Here is a 20,324-nt window from a genome sequence, read left to right as displayed (position 1 = left end):
TACACTGATGGCGAGAGTGTCTTTGATTCCCTCCCCCCCTTCTGAAACTCAAATTCCATTAAAATGTTAGGAAACACCTTATAGTCCTGTATTCTGCATTTTATATTTTCAGAAATACTACTGGGGAAACCCAACCTATAAATTATTATTATTATTATTATTATTATTATTATTATTATTATTATTAATGTGCATCAGTTACCTAAATGATAAAACTGCATAATAATAATAATAATAATAATAATAATAATAATAATAATATAAAAATAAAACAAAATAGAACAAGATGCTGGCCCTTCTTTGATACCTGTGCCTCATATAAAATAACGCACCCCAATTCCGTCGTTTATTGTTATTAAAAAAAAAACACCGAAAACAGATTCGCCCGCCCGCCCTGTCGAAAACCCGCAGATCAATTCCTGCGCGCTCTGTCGTCCCCGCCCGACGCGCTTTCGGAGAGGCCGTTTCCCTTCGATCGCTCGTCGATTGGCCTCGCGCGGCACCCGTAGCGGGGCGGGGCGAGGCGACGGGGGCAAGATGGCGGCTTCCGCTCGGGTCTCCCGGCTCCCCTGCAGGGCCCTCCTGACTCCTCCGAGGGCGGGTAAGAGGCGGGGGCGGCGGGGGCGGCGAATGGGGGGGGTCCCTCCCTCTTCGTAGCCGGGGGGGGAGGGGGGAGAGCGGGGGTCTCCTCGCCGCCGAGGGGCCGCCCTTCGGGAAGGTCACGGCGGTCCTGCGAGGTCCCCCTGGGCGACGCGCCTCCTCTTTGGGAAGCTTGCCCTTCGGAACTCCCTGCCACTGGAGTCTGAGGCAGGCGCCTTCCCTCTGCTAGGCGAGAGGCAGCGGGACACTTCTAAGGGAAGGCTCTGTGGCAAAATCCCGAAGGCCGCTTCTCGCTTCTTTTTATTTACAGGGATAGAATAATTCACTAGGGATAGAATAATTGGTCGGTTTCTTAATTTTTTTTATATAAGATATTTATTAGAGTTTTCAATTTTATACAAACGAAAGAAGAAAACATAAAAATATTAAAAACACATAAATTTCACAACCTGTTTTCAATAACATACTTCCTTGACTTCCTCATACCTCCCCATCTTGTTTTCTAGTTCAAATTATTTGTCCAGCAAATCCTGATCTCTTAGCATTACAGTTAACTAGCACCTTGTTTTCTATTCAACTTCTTGAATTACTGTGGTTTAAACATTACTTATACAAAACCATTTCTTCCATATTCTTTTACCATAGCAGCTAGAGACCACTTAATTTCAATCCAACCCCCAGAATAATTGGTCGGTTTCACTTCCTTCCGTTTCTCATCTTTCCAGTCTTACAGTTCTCCACATTTCTGCTGCGATTTGTAAAAAAGAAGTAAATTAAATAAAATTAATCCTTATGAAAAGTCTCCAGCATTTTAGGGGAAATTTCTCACAACAAACACATTTTTTATATGCATTTTTGTCTAATGTTCACATTTCTGCGAGACGTTTCCCCTAACGTGATGCATTTCCGCATGTTATTTTCACAAATATATATTCTTTTTTTTCTTTTGGTGCACTTGCCTCTAATGTATGCATTTTTGTGAATGTTGTTTGGTTGGAGAGCAGCACTGCAAAATTTGGAGAAGTAAAGATTGTTCAAGCGTCTCCTATTCCTGTGCAAGGGGAGAAGAATGGAAAGAATGTAAGACGTTCTTAACAGTACAGTGGTACCTCAGGTTACATACGCTTCAGGTTACAGACTCCGCTAACCCAGAAATAGTGCTTCAGGTTAAGAACTTTGCTTCAGGATGAGAACAGAAATAGTGCTCCGGCGGCGCGGCAGCAGCGGGAGGCCCCATTAGCTAAAGTGGTGCTTCAGGTTAAGAACAGTTTCAGGTTAAGAACGGACCTCCGGAACGAATTAAGTACTTAACCCGAGGTACCACTGTAAATATACACATACCTTCCCTCCTTGCCCCCAACTTTCCCTTGTTTATTGGCTTTATTCATCCGAATAAAACCTCCCAGACTCCCTCAACGGTGTCTGGTAGGGCAGTTGGACAGTCTCAGAGGCAGGGCCGGGTTTTGGTTTGATGAGGCCCTAAGCTACTGAAGGTAAAGGGACCCCTGACTGTTAGGTCTAGTCGTGGCCGACTCTGCGGTTGCGGCACTCATCTCGCTTTATCGGCCGAGGGAGCCGGCGTATAGCTTCCGGGTCGTGGCCAGCATGACGAAGCCGCTTCTGGCGAACCAGAGCAGCACACGGAAACGCCGTTTACCTTCCCGCCGGAGCGGTCCCTATTTATCTACTTGCACTTCATGCTTTTGAACTGCTAGGTTGGCAGGAGCAGAGACTGAGGAATGGGAGCTCACCCCGTTGCGGGGATTCGAACCGCCAACCTTCTGATCGGCAAGCCCTAGGCTCTGTGGTTTAACCCACAGTGCCACCCGCATGTTTTTGAGGAGGGGGCGGGCAGGTGTGGAGGACTCCCTGGTCCTGAATGGGGCAACTGTGCCCCTGAAGGACCAGGTGTGCAGCCTGGGAGTCATTTTGGACTCCCAGCTGCCCATGGGGGCGCAGGTCAATTCTGTGTCCAGGGCAGCTGTTTATCAGCTCCATCTGGTACGCAGGCTGAGACCCTACCTGCCCACAGAGTGTCTCGCCAGAGCGGTGCATGCTCTGGTTATCTCCTGCTTGGATTACTGCAATGCGCTCTATGTGGGGCTACCTTTGAAGGTGACTCGGAAACTACAACTAATCCAGAACATGGCAGCTAGACTGGTGACTGGGAGTGGCCACCGAGACCATATAACACCGGTCTTGAAAGACCTACATTGGCTCCCAGTATGTTTCCGAGCACAATTCAAGGTGTTGGTTCTGACCTTTAAAGCCCTAAACGGCCTCGGTCCAGTATACCTGAAGGAGCGTCTCCACCCCCATCGTTCTGCCCGGACACTGAGGTCCAGCGCCGAGGGCCTTCTGGCGGTTCCCTCGCTGCGAGAAGCCAAGTTACAGGGAACCAGGCGGAGGGCCTTCTCGGTAGTGGCACCTGCCCTGTGGAATGCCCTCCCATCAGATGTCAAAGAAAAAATAACTACCAAACTTTTAGAAGACATCTGAAGGCAGCCCTGCTTAGGGAAGCTTTTAATGTTTAATAGGTTATTGTATTTTAGTGTTTTGTTGGAAGCTGCCCAGAGTGGCTGGGGAAACCCAGCCAGATGGGCGGGGTATAAATAATAAATTATTATTATGATTATTATTCATGTATTGCTTCCATTTTCTTGTATTTTAGGCTATGGTGCTTCTCCAGCTGCATTTCCTGTTGTCCAGCAAGACCGTCAAGTTCATCACTTGGTGATTCCTCATGGAAGGAGTGGGCGCTCCTCTGTCAGTGGCATTGCGGCTACTGTCTTTGGGGCTACAGGCTTCCTGGGACGATACGTCGTCAATCGCCTGGGTAATTTTCTCCAAAACTAAATTTGAGATGTCTGGATATTTAACAGGAAAGTGAATCTGATATAGTGTCTCTTGCAAGATGTAAACCACTGTGTAAGTTCACAAAGCTTAGGGGTTGGGCTGGATGACCCTTTGGGCCCCTTCCAACTCTGCAGGTCTACGATTCCTCCTAGTGTTGCTTGACCCTGGGACCTGGGACTCAACATCTTGTACTGCTTACACATATTTGAAATGTGAAGGTCTTGACCCATTGTAGCTGATTGCATGCCTTGCTGTTCACTAAATGTACCAATAGTTACTGTGTGCCTAAATACCAAACTTCTTTTTTCTTTCTGTTACCTATTTCAAGTACGATGAAAAATGAATGACCTTCGGTCAAGATGCTGGTGGCAGATAGGGATGGGAAACAGGCTAAATCCCCAAGGAGCCATGATGGTTCAAGATGGTAGTTTTCAACCCTTTTATCACCTGTACTAAGTGAGGATTTCCTTCTCTGAGTCCACCTCTTAAAGGCTCCACCCCCCTTACAAAGGTTGAATGCTACCTTCAATCTCTGCCAAAATACGATTTATTGGTCTTTAAGCAGAGGCTTGACAACCATATGTCAGGAGTGCTCTGATGGTGTTTCCTGCTTGGCAGGGGGTTGGACTCGATGGCCCTTGTGGTCTCTTCCGACTCTATGATTCTATGATTCACATATTTACACATTCAGTCTAGAGGGAGTACAGATCTTCCAGCACGGTATTGTTCTCCACAGCAGTGCAGCTCTGGAGTCCAAGGCATCTTTTCCAGCCTGCCCAAGATGGGTCTCTGTCTCTGTTTCCCCATCTTCTTCCCTGCACACCTTGCTAAATACACTTTTCTTGTTACCTTTCTCTCTCACACCCATCACCTTGGCAACCTCTGTCCCTGCAGGCCCAAGAGTCCTCTAAAATGGGCCATCAAACCTTTTGTCATGTTAATGCCTCTGCATTAATAATAATCAAATAATCAAAATCCTACCATTTATTAATTTACACCCACCCCAAAACCAATAACACCATGTTGGTTTTGCAACTGACATCTTTTAAGTGTGTTCATGAACTTGAGTTACTCCCAGCAGGGGAACAGACTTTTAAAAACATTTTAAATAGGTCAATCAATCAAGTAGATCCAGCTGCTCCTTTCCCCTGTTCCCTTTTGAAATTTCCCCCAGTTTCCAGAGTAGCTTGCTGTGTCGTGGGAAGCTGTGAAACCAAAATTAAAATGTCTGTAGGGCATGGATAGGCAAACTAATGCCCGGGGGCCGGTTCTGGCCCAATTGCATTCCAAATCCGGCCCACGGACGGTCCGGGAATCAGCATGTTTTTGCATGAGTAGAATGTATCCTTTTATTTAAAATGCATCTCTGGGTTATTTGTGAAGCATAGGAATTCGTTCATATTTTTTTCCCCAAAATATAGTCTGGCCCCCCACAAGGTCTGAGGGACATTGGACCGGCCCCCTGCTGAAAAAGTTTGCTGACCCCTGCTGTAGGTTATGTAGTGTTACGATTGTGGCTTCCATGAAGCCCCTTTGAAAACACCATTAAAGAATTAAAGTTATTGTATTGATTACAGCAGGTAGAGTTATATAGCCAAGCATTGATGTTTTCCGAGTGCTTAAAATAGAACATCCTCAATTGATATCATGCCCTAGTTCTCCTTTTAAAACCCCTTTCTAATTTTAGGGCGTATTGGCTCCCAAGTCATCGTCCCATATCGCTGTGAGCCTTATGACATCATGTACCTTCGACCCATGGGTGACCTGGGACAGATCCTGTTCATGGTATGCTCTTTGTAATAATCCAGTCTGGTTCATGATTGGCTAGGATCACTTGCTAAATAGTTGAAAGTTTGGTATGGGCCATAAATAATATCTTCCTGAAAGGTTTTTTGTACTTTATTTCATTTCTCTCTTGATTTGTGCTGTGGCTATCAGGAATGGGATCCGCGTGACAAAGATTCTACACGAAGAGCTCTTGAGCACAGCAATGTAGTCATCAATCTTGTTGGCAAAGAGTGGGAAACAAGGTAACTTTCTTCTTTGGCTCTCTTGGATAGATTGAGGTCACATAGACTGACGATAGTTACAGTCATACCTCATGTAATAATAATAATAATAATAATAATAATAATAATAATAATAATAATAATAATTTATTTATACCCCGCCCATCTGGCTGAGTTTCCCCAGCCACTCTGGGCGGCTCCCAATCAAGTGTTAAAAACAGTACAGCGTTAAATATTAAAAACTTCCCTAAACAGGGCTGCCTTCAGATGTCTTTTAAAGAGAAGATAGCTGCTTATTTCCTTCACATCTGAAGGGAGGGCGTTCCACAGGGCAGGCGCCACTACCGAGAAGGCCCTCTGTCTGGTTCCCTGTAACCTCACTTCTCACAGCGAGGGAACCACCACATTATGTTCTTTCAGGTTACGTCCCGCGATCACCTTGAAGTACCGGAAAGGGTTACTTCCGGGTTTCGCCACTTGCGCATGCGCAGAAGCACAAAATGACGTCACGCGCAGACGCGCAGCTGTGGGTTGCGCCCTTTTCATGTTGCGAACGGGCCTCCGGAACGGATCCCCTTCGCAACCAGAGGTACCACTGTATCATAATTTTTTCTTCTAGAAAGAGAAAACTAAAACTGTATGAGGTTTTAGGGTCCTGTCTGATTTTTTTTTCCAAAGAAAAGACCTGTTTCTTACGCCTTACATGTTCTTTGTGGATGCAAGCTAGCGAGACGAAGACCCGGGGGGAAGCACGAGGAAAGTTTATTCCCCTGGCACAGACGTTTTTGAATGGAAAACTGTAACCCACTTATGAAGTCTAAAATGAGTGATATACTTCTTGAGGCAAAACTTAAAAGACTTTAGCTGCACCTTTCCTCTCTCAGACACAGAAATTGACAGTATTAGGCAATTACAATTATTGTTGTTAGCCGCCCTGAGCCCGGCTTCGGCTGGGGAGGGTGGGATATAAATAAAATTTATTATTATTATTATTATTACAACCCCATATACCGTAAGCATGTACAGTTCTCATACCTTCTTGTCTGCTCAGATTCCTTCATCTTTTGCGCATGAAAGAAACTGCTGTACAGTGGTACCTCGGGTTAAGTACTTAATTCGTTCCAGAGGTCCGTTGTTAACCTGAAACTGTTCTTAACCTGAAGCACTACTTTAGTTAATGGGGCCTCCTGCTACCGCCGAGCCGCCAGAGCCCGATTTCTGTTCTTAGCCTGAAGCAAAGTTCTTAACCTGAAGCACTATTTCTGGGTTAGCGGAGTGTGTAACTTCAAGCGTATGTAACCTGAAGCGTATGTAACCCGAGGTACCACTGTATCTGTGGAAGATGAAGAAACATGACAACCCTTTAGGTATCTGAGGAGATAGGATAGCCATCTTCAGATATATAAAGGGTGGACTGTCCCATGGAGAATAAATAATAATAATAATAATAATAATAATAATAATAATAATAATAATTTTATTTATATCCCGCCCTCCCCAGCCAAAGCTGGGCTCAGGGCGGCTAACAACAATAAAATAGTACAACATTCTAAAATCATTTCATTATAAAATTAATTCAAATCAAATTGATGGCAACCATTGGGCTAGAGTTCTGTGAAGATTGCCAAAGGAGGGAGTCAGGCTGTGCCTTGGCCAAAGGCCTGGTGGAGCAGCTCTGTCTTGCAGGCCCTGCGGAAAGATGTCAAGTCCTGCAGGGCCCTAGTCTCTTGTGACAGAGCGTTTCACCAGATCGGAGCCACAGCCGAAAAAGCCCTGGCTCTAGTTGAGGCCAGCCTAACCTCTCTGTGGCCTGGGACCTTCAGGATGTTTTTGTTTGAAGACTGTAAGTTCCTCTGTGGGGCATACCAGGAGAGGCGGTCCCGTAGGTACGAGGGTCCTAGGCTGTATAGGGCTTTAAAGGTTAAAACCAGCACCTGATCCTGTACCCCACTGGGAGCCAGTGCAGCTGGTATAGCACCGGGTAAATGTGATCTCGCAGCGAGGATAACCCTCAGGTAATCCCCCAATTGTGCAGATAAAGACCAGCTGCTGACTTTGAGAAGAAGGCTGGGGTTTGTCATGGTCACAAGAGGGCAGTTGCACACTTGCCGTAATGAGCAAAGCAAACAAAAACACAAAGCTGCACAAGTCACACATGGTTGTTGCTGAAAGAGACTGAGTTACCTTAGGCTACCCGGTGAGTTATGGGGTTTTGTACTCCTTTAGGATTGCACCCTTAGACACTCTGCTTCACTATCAATAAATAAATAAATGAATAATTTTTTATTTGTACCCTGCCCTTCCCGGTTCAAAAACCAGGCTCAGGGCAGCTAACAACAAATTTAAAACACTTAATTGTAAAAGCAGCATAAAATACAATATAAAAACATGAATAACAATACAATTCAAAGTTCAGAAATCAGTTTAGGGGAAATCCATCTAATAAGCATTAGATAATCCCCAGGGCTAGCTGGCTGAATTAGTCCTACTTGGGCCAGCAAGGAGGCCAGGGGAGAATTAGCTGTGGGGTCTCAGAACAGGTAATCTTCATAAAAGGGGAAGGGGAGGGAAGAGAAGGGAAATAAAAGATCAGGCTGAATTCAAATTAAAGGCTAGGTGGAATAGTTCTGTCTTACAGGCCTGACAGAAGGAGGTTAAATCCTGAAGGGCCCTGGTCTCATGGGACAGAGCATTCCACCAGGTCGGAGCCATCACTGAAAAGGCCCTGGCCCTGGTGGAGGATAGTCTGACTTCCTTAGGGCCCGGGACCTCTAAACGATGGTTATTCATGGACCTTAAGGTCCTCTGCAGGGCAGACCAGGAGAAGCGGTCCCGTAAATACGACGGATATCAAGACTGTGATATGATGACCTGCTAAATTTCGAAAGGAGCCTGGTTTTTATTCTGTTCTTTATGCTTTATTCCAGAAACTTTAAGTATGAAGACGTCTTTGTTAATATTCCCAGGGAAATTGCTCAGCTCTCAAAGGAAGCTGGGATAGAAACTTTGGTTCACATTTCTCATCTGAATGCAGACATGAAAAGTCCTTCAAAATACCTTAGAAATAAAGTAAGTTTTCCATTAGTTTGTGTTTGTTTTTAGATGTTGGTGTTTTGCAATTCCGTATTCAGGGTATTCTGTGCAAAAAAACCCAAAACGGTCCCAACAGGAAGCCGAAATAAGATCGGAATTAGGTATATTTAAATCCTGCTGGTCCCTCAAGAGGTGTTTCAGGTTTGACAAGGAAGAAAGTGACAAAAAGACTCGAGGGGACATAAGGAATGGAGACTTCTTAACCTCTGGGGTGAGAAACTCTTCAAGAATTATGGCTGAGATTTCCTGGTTGCTAAGTTATGACGCTATATTCCACATTAGTAATAATTACGTAGATTCAGGGTACTCAGTGAATTTCCTAATCCAAAAACTCTTCTAGAGCAAAATGAGGCTTGCGTAGTGTTTGAACAGTTTTAAAACTCTTGTTTAAATTTGTAGGGAAAGTTAACTATAGATTTGAGTGTCTTTTGTCCTTTCTTATGTGTGGCTAACACTAATCTGTTCACTTTCTACTATGATTAATTACAATGTCATCTGTAATTATTTGTATGTATGTGTGTGTGATTGTGTATGTCTGCACCTTTCATACAGATTTCCTAGATGCCGTAAGGCTGCTTTTGAAAAATACTGTATTTTTCGCTCCATAAGACGCACCGGACCATAAGACGCACCTAGTTTTTAGAGGAGGAAAACAAGAAAAAAAATATATTCTGAACGAAACAGTGGGTGTATGATTTTTGTGGTTCATGCTGTGGCCACAGACATGTGATTTGACAGTGAGTTTGGGGTAGCCCAATGCAAAAATCCTGAGGATCCATGTGGATCCGTGCTTTGTAACCACGTTTTTGTGCCATTGCGGCCCCACGAAGCAGTGGGTGCATGATTGTTTTGGTGCAGGCTATAGCCATGGACATGCTATGTGATCTGATGGTGAATTTGGGGTGACCCAATGCAAAAATCCTGAGGATCCATGTGCTTTTACCTCCCTACTCCCAGGCAGCCTCCTTTATCGCTAGCCTACCTTATCTCCCTCCCCATCGCTTGCTGATCAGCTGCTCAGCGGTTTTGTTTCAACACCCCCTTCCCTCTTTCTAAAAGAAAATAAGCACGATCTGCTTTTCGCCCCTGAGCAATTCAGCTCCAGGGACCATGCATTCGCTCCATAAGACGCACAGACATTTCCCTTTACTTTTTTGAGGAAAAAGGTGTGTCTTATGGGGTGAAAAATATGGTATTTCAAAACAATTCATTTTTTTGAAAAACTGAGTGACTCCGATTACTTAAATTTGTGTACACTTACTGGTTGCAAAGAGGAATTTTGGAAAGACACGGTCTATGGGCTCATTCACACTCCTGCTTGTCCTGGGCCTAGAAGGCATGGATCAGAGCAGTGGTTTCTAGGTACCGGTCTGAGCAGCTTTGCCTTTGTCCTTCCACTTTCCCCTAGAAAACCTGCTCTTTAGCGATAAATCAGAACAAATGGCAATCCATTGAAAACCTGACTGCTGTTTGCTCCAGTTCAGTCCTAAACTGGGTTTTCCTAGGGAAAAGTGCTGGAGCAAACGGAAGTGTAAAAGGTAAAGGTAAAGGGACCCCTGACCTTTAGGTCCAGTCGTGACAGACTCTGGGGTTGCAGCGCTCATCTCGCTTTACTGGCCGAGGGAGCCGGCGTACAGCTTCCGGGTCATGTGGCCAGCATGACTAAGCTGCTTCTGGCGAACCAGAGCAGTGCATGGAAACGCCGTTTGCCTTCTCGCCGGAGCGATACCTATTTATCTACTTGCAATTTGACGTGCTTTCAAACTGCTAGGTTGGCAGGAGCAGGGACTGAGTAACGGGAGCTCACCCCGTCATGGGGATTCGAACCACCGACCTTCTGATCGGCAAGTCCTAGGCTCAGTGGTTTAGACCACAGCGCCACCCGCGTCCCCAAACAGAAGTGTAGATAAGCCCTTTGATGGATTTTGTGTCTTTACATTCATTGTGGTTACCCTGCTGTCTGCACGGACTTCATTCTGCTTGCTGTTAATTCTTGTGTTTCCTAGGTTACATATTTCATGGTGCTAAATATGTGTTCTGTCCGATAGACTGGAACATTTTATTATTAATAATAATATTTTATTAAGAGAATTTCATTTATAAAAAGAGAGAACGAGGAAGAAAGAATGAAAGAAAAGAAAGTGTGAGAATGAAAAAAGAAAAGAAAAAATACTGTTACATTGCCATATGTTAATATATAGATTTGTATATTCTTGTAAACCTAGGCTGGATTTTTTTTTTTAAAAAAAATTAAATTATGCCAAAGAGCCCAAGCGTATGCAATGTGAAACCGAAGGGTATCTCTAAATTTTATTATAGTTTCATAGTACTGTGCATCTTGAACTTGCATGGGAAATTAATCACTTTCTAATGACCCGATGGCAGGCCGTTGGAGAGAAGGTTGTGAGGGAAGAATTTCCAGATGCCATCATAATGAAGCCTTCTGAAATGTACGGGAGAGAGGATAGGTTTTTCAACCATTATGCAAGTAAGTACACTCCTTGCAGCATAAAATTTGTTTCCTTGAGAGAAAGTAGTATCAGAGAGCAAGGGATGGAATATCTCTTCACACTGCATTTGTACTTAATTAGAATTGTAGAATAATTGTGAAAATCTGTATTAAGATCTTATTCAAATCTATCCAGCAATCATCCTTGAGCTTTTGCTTCAGATCTTAGCAACTTGTTATGGTGCCAGGAAAGAATGTGTTTGGATTTTAGCCTACTGTACCTTTTATTCCATGGGAAATGTGTTGTATTCATGGGCCAACAGATGAGCTTTCCTGTAAATAGCAGAATCCTAATTCTCTTGCATGGGCTTTGCACAGCTAAGTGAACTAATTTCGCTCCAGCCCACCAGAAAATCCTATCTGTTTCTGAGACTTAAGTTTAGCATCGTGAGTGTAAAGTATGCCAAGCCAGTACAGAATATGTATAACTTCCTGAAGATATTTGCTTGGTTTATTTTTAATTTTTTTAAACGAAATCATATTCCTGAGTTCCTCCCTATTAGATCTCCCCCCCCCGCCCCCCCACACTTATGCCCATCTTTGTCATATTTACAGAGAGATGCAGGACCATGTATTAGAATTGTGTGCATTATTTACTCTAGAAATGGAATTTAGATTTCCTTGAGCCCAGGCGAAATGGAATCTCAGACAGTCCGAATTTGGCAAAAGATTCCAAATTCATCTTCTAGAACAGTGCTTCCCAGTCTTGGGACTCCAGCTGTTTTTTCAGACTACAGTTCCCATCATCCTTGACCACTGCTCATGCTAGCTAGGGATGATGGGACTTGTAGTCCAAAAACAGCTGGAAACCCAAGTTTGGGAAATACTGTTAAATTGTTGAACCTGATGACCTCTGAAATTGAAGGTGTTTTTAGAAAATGTGTCTTTTAACCCTTTTGTATTTTATATTGTACTAGACAAATATATGCCAGTCGTTTTCATTACAAGTATTAACAACAATTGCAGATTATTACAGTGAGTGAGTGAAGCATGTAGTTGTAGTAAGTAAATAAACTGAACATAGGCTTCCTATTGATAGTTTCCTTATGAATATGCAGTTTTGGAGCAACATGGCCATAGTATTTGATGGGTTTATTATGTTTCTTTACCTAGCAGTTCTTACCACCTAGCAGTTTGAAAGCACGTCAAAGTGCAAGTAGATAAATAGGTACCACTCTGGCGGGAAGATAAATGGCGTTTCCGTGTGCTGCTCTGGTTCGCCAGAAGCGGCTTAGTCGTGCTGGCCACAAGACCCGGAAGCTGTACGCCGGCTCCCTCAGCCAATAAAGCGAGATGAGCGCCGCAACCCCAGAGTCATCCGCGACTGGACCTAATGGTCAGGGGTCCCTTTACCTTTTCTTTATGGGGGCTTTCACTGAGGCTGCAATCCTGAATTTGCTTACCTGGGAGCAAATCCCACTGAAATCAATAGGACTTGCTTCTGATTAGATATGTACAGTGGTACCTCGGGTTACATATGCTTCAGGTTACATACGCTTCAGGTTACAGACTCCGCTAAGCCAAAAATTGTGCTTCAGGTTAAGAACTTTGCTTCAGGATGAGAACAGAAATTGTGCTCCGGTGGTGTGGCGGCAACAGGAGGCCCCATTAGCTAAAGTGGTGCTTCAGGTTAAGAACAGTTTCAGGTTAAGAACGGACCTCCGGAACGAATTAAGTACTTAACCCAAGGTACCACTGTATAGGATTCCAGTGTTAGTCTTCTTCCAGGAGTTTGGCAGTAGAGTGTGGTGAAAGAGATAGAAATGCAAAGTTGGGAGATGCAGATAAGCTCATGGGATTGGCTTGTTAATTAAGTTACAGTGCTTTCCTCCTAGATAATTTCCATAGCATTGATGACACTGTTTGATATGAAAAATCATTACTGTATTTTACTGTATTTACTGTATTTTAATATTTTGTTGGAATCTGCCCAGAGTGGCTGGGGAAGCCCAGCCGGATGGGTGGTGTGTAAATAACAAATTATTATTATTACTATTACTATTTACTCCTTTATAAGTGATCAGTGCTATCTCAGCGACCCTTATAACAGATTACACCCATCGTAGAGATGGGAAATGGAGCTAGGAATGAATGACTTGTCTGAGGCCACTTTCATGTTCATGGCAGAGACAAGATTTGAATCAGGGACTTCCAGCTTCATAGATCAGTCTCTCCTGACACCCCATGCATTGGCATAACATTTTTAAACAATAATGTTCAATTGCCAAATCTAGTAGCTGGTATCCAAAGAGTGAGCTTCAGCTTCCTGAAAGATTTGAGCATCCTCAGTTAAAGCGTTTACATTTTCTTGGGGCAGATGCAGGAGATTCATACAGTGTGCATTTAGTGCAGCAATTCTCCTGTCACCTTCAGGTGCATTTGAGGTCTTTACTTTCCAGTACTGTTGTTATTCTGGGACGTGGGTGGCACTGTGGGTTAAACCACAGAGCCTAGGACTTGCTGAACAGAAGGTCGGCAGTTCGAATCCCTGCAACGGAGTGAGCTCCCGTTGCTCGGTCCCTGCTCCTGCCAACCTAGCAGTTCGAAAGCACGTCAAAGTGCAAGTAGATAAATAGGTACCGCTCCGGCGGGAAGGTAAACGGCGATTCCGTGCGCTGCTCTGGTTCGCCAGAAGTGGCTTAGTCATGCTGGCCACATGACCCGGAAGCTGTACGCCGGCTCCCTCGGCCAATAAAGCGAGATGAGCGCCGCAACCCCAGAGTCGGTCTCGACTGTACCTAAGGGTCAGGGGTCCCTTTACCTTTACCTTTTTACTGTTGTTATTGCTCTTTGATCTCTAACAGCCTCACTTCTATCCTCCAATAATTTATCTCTCTTAATTCAGACATGCGCTGGTTTTGGGGCGTGCCGATGATTGCTATGGGCAAGAAAACTGTGAAGCAGCCTATCTATGTAAGTATTGTTGGAAAATATAGTTTATGATACATATTTCATACCTCTTTTCCTTTTGTATATATTTCGTTATATTTTTGACCTTGCTTAAAAAAAGGTAACTTTAAAATATATGCTAATTTTTCTTAAATATTATCCCATAGGTTGTTGATGTAGCAAAGGCTATAATTAGTGCTATTAAGGACCCCGATTCAAAAGGAAAAACTTATGCATTGACTGGGTAGGTTGTTGGTTACTATTATTATTTTTACTCAGACCACCTTAAATCACTACAGGCATTTCCTGGCCCCCTGTTGTTTTTATTAAAAACTCTGCAGTGGATTTAGATCAGGCTTCCTCAAACTCTGCCCTCCAGATGTTTTGAGACTACAATTCCCATCATCCCTGACCACTGGTCCTGCTAGCTAGGGATCATGGGAGTTGTAGGCCAAAAACATCTGGAGGGCCGAGGTTGAGGGAGCCTGATTTAGATGGTTTGTGTTCACTACAGATACCTTCTTTTATTGGACTTCAGCCAGTAGCTCCTTTCCATAAATTGCAGTTTCAAAAGGCAGTTGTGTAAGCATTTGGGGAGAATGCTGTTTTCCCTGTTCACATACCTGAACCCCTAATTTTATTATACCCTTAAAGTCTGCGTGATTTTACAAGAATATTGTGTTAGTCAGTTGTGAGAAGTTCAAGAACCAAGGTACCACTGTATGTGTAAAATAAACCATATTTCTTAAAGGCGCAGCATCTTCGCTGCCTCTTGATTCCCTATGGAAACATGACCACCTGGAACCCCCCTTGCTACCACTTGGCAGAGATTGGCGTGTAACCTTGTGACAATACTTTGGGCTATATTTTTACATAATTAAGGTTTGGGGGGAGGGGTTGCTGAACGCTGCTCATTACCAGTGACCACCGTGGCTAAAACAAAGGCTGTCACACGTCCTTCCTGGTGGTACCAGCAGCCCATTTTAGACCAAGACCTCTTTCTCAAATTTACAACTTAATGTCTGTTCCTTTGCAGCCCTAACAGATACCTCCTTCACGACCTCGTAGAGTATGCTTATTCAGTACTCCACAGAAATTTCTTTCCGTATCCTATGCCCCGTCCTCTCTATCGGTAAGTCTTAATATGTTTTTTGTTGACAAGTTGTTACCTCTGAGGCTCCAACTATACCTGTGTTGGTTGTTTGGTTTTTCCCCTTGTGTGCGCACTCAGATCTGTTCATCTCTGCCATTGAAAGCAGGTGCGCAAGCTGCATTCTTCATCAGGGGACTAGGCCTGGATTTTGGAGGGAACGCAAGAGATGTTACCTCTGTTTCTTTCCACAAGCCCAAAGTAGTTTGGGGATGGGGAATGTTTTTGGGAGGTAGATGACTGGGAGAGAAGAAAAACTTAAGACATCCCTCTTCTCTATTTACTATCTCTGTCAGTTTGATTGCAATTGCTGTATGCTTGCTTTTGGGAGTGAGGAGAACTGGACGTCATTAGGTGTCATGTGTAGCTTGAGCCTTAATCAGTCTGGGCTCAGGTTCTGCAGCCTAAATTAGGGAGGTGGCATTAAAAATATGTGCCAGGAGAATCTGCCTGCCTTCCGTCACTCAAGGTGAAGAGAGCCCTAAGCAAGAGCATGTGCAGTAGCCACTCTATTTTGGAACCTCTGAACTGGCAGCAAGAATGCTCTCAGGAAAGCTTTTAACTGGCTAATAATAATAATAATAAATTATTTGTACCCCCCCAATCTGGCTGGGTTTCCCCAGCTACTCTGGGAGGCTCTCAACAGAATATGAAAAATACAATAAAACAACAAACATTAAAAACTTCCCTAAACAGGGCTGCTTTCAGATGTCTTCTAAAAGTCAGATAGTTGTTTATTTCCTTGACATCTGATGGGAGGGCGTTCCACAGGGCGGGCGCCACTACTGAGAAGACCCTCTGCCTGGTTGCCGGTAACCTCATTTCTCGCACTGATGGAACCGTAATGCGTTTTGAGAAGAAACAATCCCCCTCCCCATCATTTTAAAAAGGAACTTTCTCCAGAGGCCCCTAGAGGGCATTTGGCGTCCTAGGGAAGGTGCCTTAAACCCTGGCCATGGCTTCCCTCCTTCATTCCTTGCCCTGATCTTTCTGGGTATGAGGCCCTCACCTAGGTTATGCAGTAGCCACAAGGCACTGATGACTTAGCAGGTCCAGGAAGTCCTTTCCAGCAATGGAAGCTGGGAACCTTGTGGCAGGTCTCATCCAGTAAAGAGCAGACATGGATTCAAGGACTACTCTAATAATAAGCTCAGGAAGGGCAGCAGACCCAAATCATATCCTTCATAATCCTTCATCCCCCCATCTGCCATCCCACCTGGTGAAGTCGTCTGGAATTGGCCCTGTCTATATGGACTCCAAAGGGTGGTACCATCTCAAACATGATGGATGCCCTCCATGAGACTTGCAGAACAGAAATTACTGTTACAACATTTTCAGGTTTCATTTCATTTTCAGGGACACGGGTGGCACTGTGGGTTAAACCACAGAGCCTAGTACTTGCCGATCAGAAGTTCGGCGGTTCGAATCCCCGCAACGGGGTGAGCTCCCGTTGCTCTGTCCTGGCTCCTGCCAACCTAGCAGTTCAAAAGCACGTCAGAATGCAAGTAGATAAATAGGTACCACTCCAGTGGGAAGGTAAATGGCGTTTCTGTGTGCTGCTCTGGTTTGCCGGAAGCGGGTTAGTCATGCTGGCCACATGACCCGGAAGCTGTACGCCAGCTCCCTCGGCCAATAAAGCGAGATGAGTGCCGCAACCCCAGAGTCGTCCACGACTGGACCTAATGGTCAGGGGTCCCTTTACCTTTACCTTTAAGGGAATTGTCAAATTCTACTTATAAGCCGCTCCAGTCCTGTCCTCTCCCAGCCTCACTTTATGCGCCAGCTCAGTTCTCTCAGCACTTGCCCAACTTCAGCACATGTGTCTTGTGGCTTCAGTTAACTTTTCCTTTCAACATTTACTTTGGTTGATAGAATTAATAAATACAAAGTAGTCTGTTTTGTCTGGTGGAGCAGTTCGAAGCGAGTGAAACTTCACTAGCTGATTTGAGAGAAGAACAGAAGATCATTGCCTATGTTCAGCCATGGTATTAATTATTGTGGCACTTTGAATTACAGCTTATTTGCAAGATTTTTTGAGATAAGTCCTTTTGAGCCATGGATAACAAGGGACAAAGTGGATCGGGTAAGATTGCCTTCATTTTCATCTCATTTATTGCTTATCACCTGCGAATCCTAAGGTGGCTAAGAACGGAACAGAATGCAATTAATACAAAATATCAGGATGATAATCAATATAAGAACTCTCTCTCTCTATATATATATATGAATACAGAACATGTTTATCTCTGTGTGTTTTTTCTCAGTATTATTTTTAGGGTTGAATGCATTCTAACATTACATATGTATGGAGTTTTTATTTTATTAATGGGATAGAAATGTTTAGCTTTTGAGTTGCAACATATCAATTATCAGGGGTCAGCAAACTTTTTCAGCAGGGGGCCGGTCCACTGTTCCTCAGACCTTGTGGGGGGCCGGACTATTTTTTGGGTGGGAAATGAACAAAGACGGCTTCAGACTGTTGAGTCCATTCAAGACTGCCAAGAGGTAGATGCAGGGGGTACAGATGTACCAGATCCAAAGCTAGCAGGAGCCTTGACTCTGAGCTTTCATTTCAAAAAAGCATTTAACGTCCTAGAGAAAATGTTATAAAGCAAATTTGTAAAGACCGTTCTAAGCAATTGCTGTGGGATGAATCTGTCTGACTGCTCCCACCTTTTGGTGTTTTAGCCAATGAGCAATGTCAGAGCTGTGATTGACAAGAGAATTGTTTGGACGCCAGACAAGAGGAATCCCTGGGGTCCCAAAGAGCTGCTGTTTCCCCCTCCCCTTTAGTGCAGTTTTCTTTCCTGCTTCTTTCTTGTTTTCTAGTCTTTTATCTCCCGTTACCCTTCCTTTTTTCTTAATAAGCAGGATGCATCTTTCTGGTGGTGGGTCCATCGGAGATCAGGTATTCCCTAGAAGTTATTGTTTGCAAACCCACAATAAGAGTGGGTGGGTGTTGCATATGACAAATGCAAAATGTGGAAACTTTGCAAAGAGCCGTAGGTATGTCTTCTGCTGTGCAGGAGCTTAAATCCAGGCACACACTGAGCTTAAATCCAGACACAATAGTTGTCACAATTGTGACTCTAGCCTAATCACAGATAGGAAAATAGAATCCAAACTGTCCTTTGGTAATACACTCAATAAATATTCTTGCCTCTGACCAGGTATAAGAGATAGATGTTAAAATAGGGGAAATCTAATTGTATATTTTGTAGCTGAAGTTAACTTTTTGATTTCAGACTGTTTCATGTGAAACTCTTAATGAACTCTTTGGAATCCAAAGAACCACCCAAAAAAATAAGATATAATATTGCATACTTGATTTGTAAAGTTACAGCTGTGTGAGAGATGGACTTATAAGATGGCTCACCGTTCACTCATTTCTTCTTTGTTTGAAGTTCCATACCACAGACATGAAGTTCCCTGATCTTCCTGGCTTGGAGGACTTGGGTATTGTCCCAACTCCCATAGAACAGAAAGCAATTGAAGTCCTGCGTCGCCATCGCACATTCCGCTGGCTGGAAGCTGAGCTTGAGGAAGCAAAAATAGCCAAGCCTGTTACCGACATGTAATCTACTTTGGGAGTTTTTCAGACTGGTTACACTGCACTCATTTCTGAAGAAATCTGTACATACAAAGCTAAAACCCTATATAAATCATGTAACCTTTACGATACTGGTGTCAATTGTTTTATTCAGGAGTACGATATGCCAAGAAAATTCTGTATTGTCCCTTTGTAGATTTTCGTAATGAGGGTGCTAGACCCCAGCTCAAGAGTATGTATCTATTGGATCTGTGTCCCTTACTTTCAGAAATGTTAAAAATATTGAGCTAAGCTCTCCAGATCAGCAGAGGAAAAATACTTTAGAAATGAAACTGCCTTTGATTTCTCTTCCACATACCTAACCATGAGCGGTAGTGGTTTTTACTCAATTTTGTCAGTGTGTAGGACAAAGGCATTGTGTCTCCTGTATACAGTGGAATTCTGCAATTCCAGATTTCAGTATCAGAATTAGCAAGGCTGGGTTGCAAGGGCTGTTGCTTGTCTACACTTCTTTTATCCTTACAGCTGGTCCCAAACCAGTGCCAGCAATGCTGAACAGTTTCAGCCTTTTGATTGTTTATTAAATTTGTATACCGCCCTTCATCCGTAGATCTCAAGATGGTTCACGACATAAAATACAATATAAAAACACAAAATGCATAATAAAGCAAGAATAAAAAACAAAAACGAGTAACCCCCCTCCCTCGTCTCACAAACACATTTAAAAGGAGTGGAAGATGTGAATCAGCCAAAGGCCTGGTTGAAGAGGAATCCCCTGGGGGGAGAATTCTGCAAGCAGGGAGTCACTGCAGAATAGGCCTATTCTTGTGTTGTGGACCTCATGTAGGAGGCACACAAAGAAGGGCCTCAGAGGATGATCTCTTTTTTAAAAAAAACATTTTTTATTCATTTTTAAACATATTAATTGTCATACATACAACAAAATTTCACATCTTATACAATCTTTTGGACTTCCATCAACACCTCTGATGATCCCCCATTTATATCATTTCTTCTGCATTTCTTAAATTCATATTGCCTTTAATTCTCTTAACTAATGTCTCCCTTTTCATCCAATTATGCAATAGTTCAAATTATTCATCTCACAAAACTTCTTGCAAACCTACAAATGTAATCTGGTCATCACAATTACTTTTCAAATAATCCATAAATTTACATCAATCTTCTGTGAATCTCTGGTCCCGCTGGTTTCGAATTCTTCCTGTTAGTTTGTCTAATTCTGCATAGTTCATCAATTTCATCCTCTAATCTTCTTTTGTCGGTAGTTCTTCTTTCTTCCATTTTTGTGCCAGTAATATTCTTGCTGCCGTCATTGCATATAAAAACAGCTTACAGTCCTTTCTGTTTATATCGTCTCCTACAATGCCCAGTAAAAATGCTTCTGGTTTCTTAATGAATGTATACTTCAGCATTTTTTTCATCTCATTGTATATCATTTCCCAGATGTTTTTCACCTTTTTACATTCCCACCACATATGGTAAGTCAGAGGATGATCTCAGGGTCTGGGTAGGTTCATGGATGAGGGAGGTCTTGCTCTGGCATTCAGCAACAGCAGCCACAGACCTGAAGGCTGGCAGATAGGACAGCTGCAGTTCCCCAGGTTGAAGGAGGGGCTGGCATATGGCACAGTCAGTAACTTCCTGTGC

At 43.6% G+C, this 20,324-nt stretch overlaps 1 protein-coding gene across 2 annotated transcripts; it reads left to right on the top strand.

The window, feature by feature from the left end:
- Positions 1-477: 477 nt before the first annotated feature.
- On the top strand, positions 478-18,782 carry NDUFA9 (NADH:ubiquinone oxidoreductase subunit A9). Of its 2 annotated transcripts, none has more exons than XM_053387725.1 (11): positions 478-601; positions 3,272-3,436; positions 5,144-5,241; positions 5,395-5,486; positions 8,393-8,534; positions 10,944-11,046; positions 13,913-13,980; positions 14,124-14,200; positions 14,993-15,088; positions 17,123-17,189; positions 18,511-18,782. In XM_053387725.1, exons 1-11 carry the CDS (start codon positions 538-540, stop codon positions 18,682-18,684), a joined length of 1,146 nt encoding a protein of 381 aa, XP_053243700.1. In that variant the 5' UTR covers positions 478-537; the 3' UTR covers positions 18,685-18,782. The 2 variants fall into 2 exon arrangements, with proteins under 2 accessions (XP_053243700.1, XP_053243701.1); XM_053387726.1 differs by lacking the exon at positions 478-601 and adding an exon at positions 3,785-3,880 and having other exon boundaries at positions 3,326-3,436.
- The last annotated feature ends 1,542 nt before the right edge of the window (positions 18,783-20,324 follow it).

Source organism: Podarcis raffonei, chromosome 5 (assembly GCF_027172205.1).
Source record: "Podarcis raffonei isolate rPodRaf1 chromosome 5, rPodRaf1.pri, whole genome shotgun sequence".
NCBI classification, from domain to species: Eukaryota; Metazoa; Chordata; class Lepidosauria; order Squamata; family Lacertidae; genus Podarcis; species Podarcis raffonei.
This window is presented reverse-complemented; position numbering and strand designations above follow the sequence as displayed.